Genomic DNA, 13808 nt, shown 5'->3' with positions numbered 1-13808 from the left:
GTTCGAGACCAGTCTGACCCACATGGTGAAACCCTGTCTCTACTAAAAATACAAAAATTAGGCATGGTGATGCTGGCCGGTAATCACAGCTACTTGGGAGGCTTGAGGCAGGAGAACTGCTTGAACCCAGGAGACGGAGGTTGCAGTGAGCCAAGATCACACCACTGCACTCCAGGCTAGACGACAGTAAGACTCCGTTCCAAAAAGAAAAAAGAAAAGAAAAGAAAGCCAGCTGCCCAGCATAATTGGGGAAAGCGGAGTCAGTTGAAGCAGACAATACCCCTATGGGAGGCAGAAGAATGCACCCCGCCTACCAAGATATCCACATCCTAACCCCTCCAAACCTGTATGTTGCCTTAAGTGGCAAAGGGGACTTTGCACATGTGACTATGTGAAGGATCCTGAGCTGGAGAGATTAGCCTGGATTATCCAGGTGGATCCCGTATAATCACAGGGCTCCTTAGAAGGGAGAAGACGCTGTGACCATGGAGGCAGAGGTCGGATTGAGGCAGCCGAGGATCACAGGCACCTCTCCAGCCGGGAAAGGCAAGGAACACACTACCCTGGGGCCTCCAGAAGGCACAGCCCCACCCACACCTTGATTCTGGCCCTGTAGGACCCATCTGAGACTTCTGGCCTCCAGGGCTGTAAGATAACACATTTGTGTTAAGCCACTAGGTTTGTGGTGATCTGCTACAGCAGCATGAGGAAACTAACACAACCCCAAGGAGGTGAGCCTCTCCCCACAGCCCCGACCCAACCGGAAGGGAGAGGTGTGCAGAAGACGGCTCTGCAGGCTGTTTGGGACAAATGGTCTCTGGGGGAAGACAGAAGCTAACAGAACTGATTCGACTGTGTGAACAGGGTGCTGGGAGGGCCCACAGGGGAGGGACTTCAGAGCTGGGCCTGCGCCTGCGGGGCCGTACGAGTTGGCCAGGAGCAAGGCGGCCCGGGACAGGCAGGGGCTGCACGCGGTAAGGCTCCCTCTTGCCAGTACCATCCCATGAGCAGCCTCAGCGCCCTCGACCAAGGGAAGTCCTGAGGGCTGAGAGGTTGCTCATTCGTTAGAGCGTCCTGCCCACCCTCCACCCCTGCATGGCAGAAACTGTGCAGGGGACGAGGCCAAGGAATCAGGAGACCCAGAGGCAGGGGTGGCCCGGAGACGGTGGGATGGAGCAGAAGTTCCCCGAAAGGGGTTGGCGGGGTGGATTCGCCCCGCTCCAGCCGGCGGAGGAAGGAAGTGGTTCCTCCGCCCACCCTTCCCTTAGGCTGGCCCGGGGCAGGATTCTCGTGATCCGCGATTCGCTCCCACGGGCGGGACCTTCGTAACTGCGGGACGCCCAGGACAGGCCCACCCTGCGGGTCGGGAGGCAGCCGCGGTGAGGGAGGTAGGCACGAACAGGTGGACTGACCACAGGCAGGGACAAGGGGACTGAGACCCGGGCCGAGGCCTAGAAGCCCGCCGACCGTTGGGGGTCTGCGGGCTGTGGGGGCGGGGACGGGGGCGGGGCCTGGTACGGTAGGGGCGGGCCGGGCCGGGCCGGACCTGCTCTGAGGCTCCCAGTCGCAGCGGTGACCGCGGGCGGGTGGGGCGCCGGGTAAGTGCTCGGGCCGGGCAGGGGGCGTACCCCGTTTGGCGTGCAGCCCTTTCTACAAGACCGCCAGTGCCCGATCCTTCCGAGAAGAGGGGACCCCTCCCCCTGCATCTCAGCTGTCCAAGCCTCGCCGCGGAGCCCCAGCAGGACCCCAGCCCTCGGTTGCCCTCGGCTCTGGCGTGTCCCAGCGCGGGCGGCGCGGGCGGCGCGGGCGGGCAGTGCTTCCCCTCGGCTGGGACTGGAGTCCAGGGGAGGGGGACGCGGGAGACGCCGGCACTAGTGACCCCCCGATCCCGGAAAGTTGGTGGTGCGCGCCGCCCTGGGTCAGGTGCCTTCAGTTCTTCACACTTCGCGCAGCAGCCGCAGGTGACCATCGTCGTCTCTCTCTTAACAGGTGAAGAAACCAAAACGCAGAGAGGCCAAGCCCCTTGCCTTGGGTCACACAGCCAAAGGAGGCAGAGCCAGAACTCACAACCAGGTCTGTGTCCCCTAAGTCCTCGGATGCATCATCCCTGACCCGCTGCCCTCCCAGGAGATTGTAGGAGAGAAGCAGGGGCAGAGGCAGTGCTGGGTGTCCCGGGAGAAGGCTGCAATGAGCAGGCCCAGCCATCCCTGAAGGAGGAGCCCCGGGGCAGCAAACCCTTCCCTAGAAACACTTTAAAAGCACCCACCTGTTGGAGACAGAGATGCTGAGGAACCAGTGACTGGGGCCAGGGTAAACGCCAAGACAGAGAGGGGAGAGCAGTTCCTCACTGAACTCCCTCCAGGAACATTGCTCCCACCACTTTTACCAGTGCTGGGTGTGGGGGATCTTGCAGGCTCAGCTACCTGACTTGGCCTGTCTCTGCCTCAGTTTCCGCATCTGTCCCATGAGGTTAAGCATGTACCTACCTCGCAGGATTGCTGAGAAGATGACATAAGATGCTTGGTGTACAGGCTTAGCCTCTGGTACCAGGTTACTACCAAAAGTTAATGGTTCCAGTGCCTCCTCCACCCTCCCTCCTGCCCCTCTGAGAGTACTTCTCTGTCCTGGGCACCTTTAACTTCAGGTTGTTCAGGGTTATCTGAGATGTGCAGGATTTCCGGACAGCCCCACCAGCAACTAGGAGGTGCTTGAGTAAGACCAAGGCGAGGGGGCGGCAACTTCTCTGGCTCTGACTCCCCAGAGGGAAAGGCTGATAAGGGCAGGGTTTTGAAAACCTCTGGGCCGAAGCTTGCACAAGGTCCAGAGCTGCCCTGCGGCCCCTGCCCTCCCCGACACTGGTTTAGCAAGAAGGAGAAAGCCAGAGTGTTCTTGTCCCCAGACTTGATCCTTTGCTAGTCACTGGGGCTTGGGCCCTGGGAGCTGTCATCCACCACCCCCCTCCTCATCCCTTCCCCGCAGTCTAGGCTAGTGACAAGTTCTAACCCAAAGCATATCCTGAATCCAGCCACTCCTCCACCCCCTCCTTCCACCCTGAGTCCAGGCTGCCAGCATCTCTTGCCACCTCATCACGCTTGACCCCTCAGTCCCATCCAACTCCCCAGCATCGCCTGCCAAGCCCTCTCCATGATCAGGCCCTGTGTGATTATTCTCGATTCTTCTCTCCGGCCACTGTCCTGTCCACTGCTGTCCCCAGCCGCCGCCTCCTAAGTTCTCTGCTCTCTCAGGGGCTGTGCACAGCGCATGTGCTCTTCCTTTTCCCGGGAATGCTCTTCTCTGCAATCTGTGACATACTCCCTTGTAATTCAGGGGAACACCATAAATGTCGCATTGTCCCTGACCACCCCACCTAAGGAGACCCCACCTGCTCCCTGGCCCCTTACTCTGGCTGGTTGGCTTCCCAGTGCTTAGCTGGGGGTGTGGTCTGTCTTGTGTATTTCCTTGCTTCCTTGTTTGTCTCCCCAGGTAACGTGTCAGTCTACCAGGATCATGATCTGGCCCTTGCCTCTTCACCTTGGATTTCCCAGAACCTGGGAAATCAGTGCCTGGCACCTAGGAAAGGCTCAGATACTTTTGTACAGTTGCAGGCAATGTGTCAGCCATCAGCCTATTTTTCTTCTCATTGCTTGACAGCATTTTTTCTCCCATTTCTACATAGACTTCAGAATTATCCCTCCCAAGAGCCCACTGCCTTCCTCAGCTTTTCCCTAAAGTAGGGCTTGAGGGTTGAGGGCCACTTCCAGGTTTTAGCTGTACTATTCAACTTAGCTATAAATATCATTGTGCATATTGTGCATGTTTTTGGCTATCAAATGGCTTCATGGAGACACAGTTTCCTAACCAAGTTGTGCAAGTCAAGGGTGGGATCATTTTGGAAGCACTTACCTCTTGTGACCAGGTAGCTATTTAGAAAAATCATCCCCAGGAATGTGTGCACATTTCTCTGCAGCTCTGAAAGCATTGGGTTTTATCCTTTTTATTTGTTTTGGCTAGCTTAATGGAGAAGGGCATGGTAGTTTTAAATTTTCTGTTGCTTGAATTGCTGAAGCTGAGTGTTTCTCTGCGTGTGTGCTAGTTCTAGTTCCTGTCTTGCAAAGGAAGGGAATCTCCAGGGCACCGTAATTTTTCCCTTCACCTCCTCTTGTGGTGATGGTTCCACTTGAGCCCCTCTCGTGAGAGCAGGTTGAGAATCCCAGGGGGCTGGTATAGGGACATGCAAAGCTGAACTCTGCTGGGTCCGGAAGCTGCTCTGCCAGTCAACCAGCGAGAAAGTCTAAGAGTCCCTTGCACCCTCAGCATGTAACTGTGGGGAGAGAAAGAACCTTTTTAAAGTTTTCTTGAAAGTTTATTTCAAAATTTTTTAGAATTAGGCCAGGCACGGTGGCTCATGCCTGTAATTCCAGAGCTTTAGGAGGCTGAGGCAACGGATCACTTGAGGTCAGGAGTCCGAGAGCAGCCTGGCTAACATGGCAAAACCCTGTCTCTACTAAAAATACAAAAAAAATTTTTAGCTGGGTGTGGTGGTGGGCACCTATAATCCCAGCTACTCAGGACGCTGAAGCAGGAGAATCGCTTGAACCTGGGAGACAGAGGTTGCAGTGGGCAGAGATCATACCACTGCATTCCAGCCTAGGCAACAGAAGGAGACTCTGTCTCAGGGGAAAAAAAAATTATAGAAGTTACATAGAGGGATCAGGTGCAATGGCTCATGCCTATAATCCTAACACCATGGGAGGCTGAGGCAGGAGGATCACTTGAACTCAGGAATTTGAGACCAGCCTGGATAACATAGTGAGATCCCCCTTTCTACAAAAATTAGCTAGACTTGGTAGTGTGTGCCTATAGTCCCAGTTACTCGGGAGGCTGAGGTGGGAGGATCACTTGAGTCCAGGATCTTGAGGCTGCAGTGAGCTCTGATCACACCACTGCATTCTAGCCAGGGTGACAGAGTGAGACCCCAACTCCAAAAAAAAAGCCAAAACAAAACAACAACAAAAAAAGGGTGCGCAGGGTTATTTATTGAAGCACTGGGGTGGGAGGGGATTGGAAACAACCGTTAAGTGTCCATCACTAGTAGGATTAAACACATTCCTACGGGGGACTCATGTGCAGCCGTGACAAGGCGTGCACTTCATACAGGACACACTGGCATAGAACCACCTCTGAGATACTGTGTTAGTCTTCTGTGGCTGCTGTAACAAATGGCCACAAGCTTGGTAGCTTAAGATAACACACATTTATTATGCTACAGTTCTGGAAGTCAAAAGTCCACAGTCGGTCTCAGCGGGCTCGAGTCAAGGTATGGGCAGGGCTGTGTTGCTGCTGCAGGCTCTGGGGGAGAATCTGTTTGCTTGCCTTCCCAACTTCTAGAGGGGCCCACATGCCTTGGATTGAGGCCCCATCCTCCATCTTTAAAGCATTGAATCTTCAGATCTTTCTGATGCCAGCCTCTGCTTCTGTCCTCGCAATCTCTTCTTTCTCCTGCCTCCACTTATCAAAGACCCCTCTGATGACATTGGGCCCACTAGGATAATCCAGAATCATTCCTTTCATCTTGAGAGCTGCAACTTAATCATGTCTGCAAAATCCTCTTTGCTATGTAAAGTAATATACCAGTTCAAGGACTAGGGCATGTGCATCTTTGAAGGGGAGCATTATTTTGCCTACCACACCCTACAGGGAAATAAGGTTCAGAGCAGTATGTGGGTTCACATTTGTTTACCAAAAAAAAATAGAAGGTTGGGGGAGAGTATCTACTCATGTGCTTGTGAGGGCATAGAATACTCCAGAAGGCGACGTAGGAAACTGGTCAGAGGGTCAGAGCGACCACTTCTGGGAAGGATAATGGGTAGAGGGGAGACTGACTTGTCATAGAATATCTTTTTGTATAATTTAAATTTTTTACTACATGCATAGATCACCTATGTTAAAAATAACGTTTTAAAGTAACACCTACTTATTGTAAAAGTTCACGCCTCCCAGAAGCAGAGAAGGAAAGCCCCACACCCAGATCACTCCCTTTTTTCCCAAAGATAACCACTGCGAAGAGTGATCCTTACGGACCAAAAAAAAAGCATCTGTATTTCTTTTGACTTAGATGGGGTCATCCTGTAGACTCTGCCGTAATGTGACTGCTCTGTGGCTGGCGCCTTTCCACGTCCATATGTGAATACTCAACGGCACTAGCAGCTCCTGCTGCTCAGAGGTGCATTCACTGATGTAGCTGGTGATGGGTATTCAGAAGGTTTTACTGTTTTTCAGAGCAACCCCAACACTGTAATGTCTGCTTTTTTCAATTGGAGTGAAATTCACATAATGTAAAGCTAACCGTTTTAAAGTGAATAATTCGGTGGCATTTAGTACGTTTCACAGTGTGCGGCCTTCACCTCTATCAGAACATTTTCACTGTTTTTCTTTGTATTAAAATTAATAATATATCATTTTGCTTTTTTAAAAATACCTTGTTAGCTGCACAGAACATTTTCATCATCCCAAAAGGAAACCCCCTAATCCATTAAGCAGTCACTCCCCATTCTTCCCTGCCCCCAGCCCCTGGCAACCACCAATCTGCTTGTTCTGTTCTGGACATTTCATATCCTATTCTGGACATTTCATATCAATGGAATCATACAATATGTGACATTTTATGTCTGGCTTTTTTCACTTAGCATGGTATCTTTGAGGTTAATCTACATTGTAATAAATATCAATACTCATTGTGAGAACTCTATCATGAGTACAGCACTAGGAGGATGGTGCTAAACTACTTCCTATGGGAGAAACCCACTCCCATGATCCAATCACCTCCCACCAGAGCCTGCTTCCAACACTGGAGATTACAATTCGACATGAGATTTGGGTGGGGACACAGATCCAAACCATATCACTGAGTACGATGAGAATTAAGCATTGACCTCTGGGTCAGTGACCTCGATAGAGCAGTTTTAGGGGAGGACTGAGAAGAAAAGTCAAATAAGAGTTGATAGAAGACTAAATGAGAGGTTATAAAGTGCACACAGCAAATACAACTCAAGAAATATTTTTAACAACTGTACATTCAAAATTGGTTAGGATAGTAAATTTTTTGTATTTTTACCATAAAATTTTAAAAATTGTAGTAGAAAATAGCAAAATAGTGATAACTGTGTGTTGGAAAATTTTCATAATAAAGTAATAAAGTTGTAAATAAATAAATAAATAAATAAATATCAATACTTTATTTCTCTCTCTCTCTTTTTTTTTTTTCCTTTTTTTTTTTTTTTTTTTAGATAGAGTCTTGTTCTGTTGCCCAGGCTGGAGTGCAGTGGCACAATCTCGGCTCACTGCAACCTCTGCCTCCTGGGTTCAAGCAATTCTCCTGCCTCAGCCTCTGAAGTAGCTGGGATTACAGATCCCCACCACCATGCCCAGCTAATTTTTGTATTTTTAGTAGAGACAGGTTTTCATCACATTGGCCAGGCTGGTCTCAAACTCCTGACCTCAGGTGATCTGCCCACCTTGGCCTCCCAAAGTGCTGGTATTACAAGTGTGAGCCACCACACCTGGCCCCCTTCATTTCTTTTTATGGCTGAATAACGTTCCATTGTGTGGATAGACCCATTTTGTTGATCCAAGTGGGTCATTTCCACCTTTTGGCTTTTGAGAATAATGCTGTGAAAGGCTATGAACTTTCGCGTACAAATAAGTATTTGTTTGAGTCCCTGTTTCAGTTCATTTGGCTCTATATCCAGGATGTATACCCTCCTACATACACTTTGTACTTTACACTAATTTCGGGCACAGTTAAAACTAAACTAACTTAAAACTAATTTGTCAGAACGGATTACAGAGCACATACCAAGGTAGATGGCAGCAAGATGATAGATCTGGACAAATGTCTTCTTATTTTTCAGATCCAGAGGCAACAGGGACATGGCCACCTGGGACGAAAAGGTAATGGATTATGTGGTCTTGCAGCTTTAGAGGATATCCCAGCCTAGAGAGGATAATTCTGTTTGGTGTTTCAAACAGGAGAGGGAGAACTACCTGTCCAGGTGTTTCCACTATACTGAAATATTTAAAATCACAATGATGAAAAGCTGTAAAAGGACTTCACAAAACCTCCAAGTAGCCTGATATTCCACATCAGACCATTTGAATCCCACCCCTGTATGTTAATAACTATGTGCATTTTTTTTTTTTTTTGAGACGGAGTTTCACTCTTGTTGCCCAGGTTGGAGTACAATGGTGCGATCTCAGCTCACTGCAACCTCTGCCCCCCCAGGTTCAAGCGATTCTCCTGCCTCAGCCTCCCAAGTAGCTGGGATTACAGGCATGCACCACCACACCTGGCTAACTTTGTATTTTTAGTAGAGATGGGGTTTCTCCATGTGGGTCAGGCTGGTCTCGAACAGTGCATTTAATAACTATGTGTCCTTAGGCACAAAATAACTGTGTGCCCTTCAATTCCCTGAGCCTGTTTCCTTATCTGGAAAATAGTGAAAAGATTATTTACCACCCCTGCCCTTGCAGGATTGTTGGGAAGATTTGATAATACAGTGGTCTCAGAATGTTAGGCAAGTACTGAGCCCATACAGGGCTTGGGCACAGAGAAGTAAAGTCACTTCTCTAGATCACACAGCTAGAAAGTGGTAGAAATGGGATTTTAGGCCAGGTGTGGTGGCTCATTCCTGTAATCCCAGCACTTTGGGAGGCCAAGGTGGGCAAGTCACTTGAGGTCAGGAGTTCAAGATGAGCCTGATCAACATGGCAAAACCCTGTTTCTACAAAAATACGAAAATTAGCCAGGCATGGTGACATGCACCTGTAATCCCAGCTACTGGGGAGGCTGAGGCAGGAGAATCGCTTGAACTTAGGAGGCAAAGGCACCGTGGCTCACGCCTGTAACTCCAGCACTTTGGGAGGCCGAGGCAGGTGGATCACCTGAGGTCAGGAGTTTGAGACCAGCCTGGCCAACATGGTGAAACCCCATCTCTACTAATAGTACAAAAATTAGCCAGGCATCATGACGCACATCTCTAATCCCAGCTGCTTAGGAGGATAAGGTAGGAGAATCGCTTGAACTTGGGAGGCAGAGGTTGCAGTGAGCCAAGATCACACCATTGCACTCCATCCTGGGTGACAAGAGCAAAACTCCGTCTCCAAAAAAAAACAGAAATTGGGATTTCAACTTGGCCTGACTCCAGAGGAAATGCTTTCCTCCTGTATCTTATGGCCATCTCAAGTAGGAAATAGACTGTGTCTTTGATATGTGAGGTGCAGGTTTATTGGATTTCGGGGGCATTGGTTGTGAAGATTGGGGGCAAGGTAGAAAGGAAGTGTTGACTTTCGCATCAGCTGTTCATCTTGAGGTTCTGGGGGCCTAGCCAGGCCAACCTGGCGAGGGCAGAGCAGTAAGCTCAGGGCAGCAGCAGGGGTGAGTGGGGCAGAGTCTGAGAAGCAAATGTGAGGGTCAGAATGACCACGGGATGATGATGATGATGGTGGTGATTGTGTATTTCATCAAATTGATGACCCTGGTAGCTGTAAGAGTTAGGAGCTCCAGGTATCCTTCATAAGAGAGTCAGCATGGAAGAAAGGTTAAGTGGGAACTGTTCATGCTTTTCCTTCATTTGTAGTTCCCTATTAAATTAGGCAAACCAAAAAGAACATTCGGAAATGCTAATGCTGATTAGACTGTGATGAAACCAGCTCACTTGTACATGTCACGGGGGACTGGGTCAACCCATGCCACTGTTCTAGACACACAATTTGACCATGTGTATCAAGAATCTTGAAAATATCCATACTCAAGCCTGGTCATTTCACTTATGGGAAAAGAACCCATAAAAAAGAAAAAGTACAATTTATGGCACCATGTTTCTTAGCACATGAGACAACACTGTGCATGCACCTTATTTTATGTACTATGAAGAAAAAAAGCGAAACCATGTGCTGCCATTTACTGTGATAAAAAGTAACACAAGGCTGAAACCGATCAATTGTCAGGCCCAGCCAGATTTCAGAGACATTAAAATGTGAGAAAACGTGGTCTTAGAATTGGATTAAAAACCATCCAAAATGGTTTAAAAACATGCAAAATGCAATAATGAGATCATTTGACTCCTTGGTAAGTTTCCTGGCCTCTGAACAGGTGCGAATCTGATGCATGTAGTGGTAAAAAATAAGATAGAAAATTGTCTGCTGTCTTTTTTTGTTTGGTTTTTTTGAGACAGGGCCTGGTTCTGTCTTCCAGGCTAGAATGCAGTGGTGCAATCTCGGCTCACTTCAACCTCTGTCTCCTGGGTTCAAGTGGTTCTTGGGCCTCAGCCACCCTAGTAACTGGAATTACAGGCGTGCGCCACCATCTCCAGCTAGTTTTTTTTTTTTTTTTTTTTTTTTTGTATTTTTGGTAGAGACAGGGTTTCTCCATATTGGCCAGGCTGGTCTTGAACTCCTGGCCTCAAGTGATCCACCTGCCTCAGCCTCCCAAAGTGCTAGAATTACAGGCATGAGCCACCACACCTGGCCCACTGTCTTTGATTATAATTGTAAAAGATATAGACAGGTGGGAGAGAAAGAGGTAGATGGGTAGATGATACATAAGTTTGGTGTGCAGGGATTGTTATGAATTTATTTCCCTTTCTTTTGTTCCTTTTTTCACAATAGTAATAAATAGAACAAGGCTATAGGTCTGTTCATGGGGTAAATGGCAGCAGGTCAAGCTGGGGTTATGCATTTGAGTCTGGGGGTTCCAAATGAGGCTGGGGGTTGCAGGAACGAGTTGGTGGGGTGAGGACCTTGTCAGAAGCCCATCCCAGGCATAGAGACAGCAAGGGAAGTAGGGATTGAAATGCAGAACCAGGGACACACCTTGGGGAACTCCCAGGGCCTGGAACCTGGAGCCTGGAGCCTATCTGTCGTCACACAGAGGCTAGCCTGAGAGGGTGTTGTCAGGAGGACATTGCTGGGGGGCTGGGGAAAAGGCCAGGACCACTTATGGCAAATAAGCCTCTTACTGGTTTGAAGAACGTGTTCCTTCTCATGATCTGCCCTTATGGAATTAATTGTGTTTTGGAAAAAAGTTGTCTTAATGAGATTGCTTTTAGAGATTTTTGAGTGTCAGCTCTCCTCGTTTCTGACAGGAAAATAGCTGTGTTAGGAGAGAAACTGGTGGGGTTTTGTAGCCATGGGGCAGACCTGGCTTGCAGTTCTGCTGAGATAGGCTCACCGGCCCTCCTCAGAGCCCCTCTCTGCCCCCGCCACCTCCCAGAGCTTCAGTTTTCCTCTTTGGTAAAATGGGAACGATCACACTACCTCACAGAGTTGAGGTGAGGATTAAACAACATTGCGTGCAGAAAACACTTTAGCCGGGTGCCTAGCTCCAGCCTGCATTTAAGACATGGGAGCTGCTGGCTCTGTCATGAGCATGAACCAGCTTTTCAGCCCTCAGCTGACCTTGTTCCTCAGCACAGGTGACTGCACTCAACAGCCACCTCTGGGGAACTTAAGAGTCAGGTATGTATAGAAATCCCTGCAGCTCCTGGGCTCATTTCACATGAGGCATGCAGAGGCCCCTGGTGCAGCTGGGGTTCCTTACCCACCTCAGCTGCACATCCACCACCGCAGCACCCAGACCACACCCAGATGGGTTGAATTGGAAGCTCTGAGCCCAGGACTCAGATTTTGGGGTGCCTTAAAGCTGCTAGGTGATTCCAACATGCAGCCTGGCCTAGGCAGCCCCTCTCTCTGCAGAAGGAGGAAAGAGGGATAGCTGAGCTCTGTGTCCTGTGGTTTCCATGGCCAAAGCATCACTAGACATTGGCTCAGGCGACCTAGTTACACAGGTGGCAGCTCTTCATTTCTACCTGGGTAACTTTTTCTTTTTTCTTTCTACACTTTTGTAAAACAAATAGCACAGCCCCTGCTTCTGGTTGACATGACTGAAGTCACAGGCTTGGACCTGACTCCCCTCTCAGTCATTCCCAGGGAAATAGGCAGAGCGTGTCCGCCCAAAACTGTGTCTTTAAACTCAACCCATTGGCGGGTCCTGAAATCCATTGAGTGGGCTACAGTCGACCTTTAAATAAATGAAATAGGGCTAGGTGCGGTGGCTCACACTTGTAATCCCAGCACTTTGAGAGGCCAAGGCAGGCGGATCACTTGAGGTCAGGAGTTTGAGACCAGCCTGGGTAACATGGAGAAACCCATCTCTACTAAAAATACAAAAAATTAGCCAGGCATGGTGGTACATGCCTGTAGTCTCAGCTACTTCTGGGGCTGAGGTGGGAGGATCTCTTGAGCCCAGGAGGTTGAGGCTGCAGTGAGTCCTAATCGTGCCACTGCCCTCCAGCCTAGGTGGCAGAGTGAGACCCTGTCTCCAAAAAAAAAAAAAAAAAAAAAAAGAAATAGAATGAAATGGAAAATAAGAGCGCCTCACATAGTAACTTTAGTGCTAGTTATAGAATATGTGTACACAAGTCAGTGTGTACTGAGAGGCAGGGTATGAAATGTGATTTCTTATTGAGAAACACTGCTCCAAACTCCCTTCCCAGCATGGGGCTTCCCCAGCTGTGAGGAGGGTGCAGGGCTGGGCAGTGTTCATGAGGGGTCCCGCAAGAGGAGGGGGCGCTGGGCTTGGCAGCCTGGGTTGGAATCCTAGCCTTGCTTCTCGCTGGCTGTGTGACCTGGGGCAAGTCACTGGCCTCTCTGTTCTCAGTCCTTATCCATAAACAGAGACATTGCAGTGCCCGCCTCATGGGCTTGTTACAGTATGTTAATGAAGGTCTTTGCACAGAGCTCAGAAAATATTAAATATCAGGTATTCTGGGGATAGTTGGAATGATTACAGTTCCTACTCCTGTAAATATGTCCCTTATAGTCTGTATGCAGCCCTGCCATCATCTCACCAGGCTGACCGGCTCATCTATCAGGCAGGAAGGTTCCTAACCCTATAGAAAAAGGAGACAGTTGGGGACCATGGCTTTAGGGGAACCTGGGCCGCCAGTTAAACCCCTCAGCCTGTAAGCAGCCCCTCCTGCCAGAGCTGATCAGCTGTCACGGTGGTTGTTTTCATGAACCTCAGACTTCCTCCCCACCCTAGAGAAGGAAAAGTTTCTACACTTATTTAAAGACTTCCCTGATTTTAAAAATAGGCCTTCCTCAGAACACGGATCCCCTGGGGCAGGAGGGGAGAAGTGCTGGGGCAGCTGAGCCTGCTGCTTGGAGTCCTCTTGCCTCCCCACAGAGAAGAGATTTGCTCAGGGGTTTCATTCCACCTTCCACCATCCAGGAGGTATGTTCAGCAAGAGCCTGTGGTCTGCCAGGCACAGAGGTCATGCTGTGAACAGCTGGGCCACGTGAGAGTGTGATGGGGAAGGCCTGGCCAGCTCCTGAGAGCTGGGATGAAGAAGAAGATAGAGGACAGGGTGAAAGGGGGTTGCACATTCTACGCAAAAGAAGTCACGTGTGCAAAGGTCCTGTGGTTGGAGAAACCAGCCAAGTATGAAAGGCTCAAAGGAGACAATGTGGCCAGAGTGGGGAGAGAGGTGAGAGGGAAGGTGAGAAGATGGGCAGATAGAGGCTAGATAGAGCGTGCCAAACAGGAGTGGGCTTCTGGGAGGCATTGGTGTCTTTTTTTTTTAAGAGACAAGGTCTTGCTGTATCACCCAGGCTGGAGTGCAGTGACACGATCACAGCTCACTGCAGCCTCGACATTCCAGGCTCAAGCGATTCCCCTCTCTCAGTCTCCCAAGTAACTGGGACTAGAGGCGAGCACCACCACACTTGGTTAATTTTTAGATTTTCTTGTA

At 49.5% G+C, this 13808-nt stretch overlaps 1 protein-coding gene across 6 annotated transcripts in view; it reads left to right on the top strand.

Moving 5' to 3' along the window:
- The first annotated feature begins 901 nt into the window (after window positions 1-901).
- HVCN1 (hydrogen voltage gated channel 1) overlaps window positions 902-13808 on the top strand; it is a 41431-nt gene continuing 28524 nt past the window's right edge. Inside the window, exons 1-3 of one of the 6 annotated variants that reach the window (XM_054444990.2) lie at window positions 933-974; window positions 1990-2073; window positions 7911-7950. In XM_054444990.2, coding sequence (XP_054300965.1) covers window positions 7930-7950 — 21 coding nt within the window. In that variant the 5' untranslated portion in view covers window positions 933-974; window positions 1990-2073; window positions 7911-7929. Of the gene's footprint in view, window positions 975-1243; window positions 1389-1528; window positions 1599-1989; window positions 2074-7910; window positions 7951-13808 lie in introns of those variants that run through there. The other 5 variants (XM_063646751.1, XM_054444991.2, XM_054444994.2 and 2 more) reach the window with 5 other exon arrangements.

The sequence above is a fragment of the Pongo pygmaeus genome, chromosome 10 (genome assembly GCF_028885625.2).
Source record: "Pongo pygmaeus isolate AG05252 chromosome 10, NHGRI_mPonPyg2-v2.0_pri, whole genome shotgun sequence".
NCBI classification, from domain to species: Eukaryota; Metazoa; Chordata; class Mammalia; order Primates; family Hominidae; genus Pongo; species Pongo pygmaeus.
The sequence above is the reverse complement of the archived record's forward strand: the minus strand, read 5'-3'. Positions and strand labels throughout refer to the sequence as shown.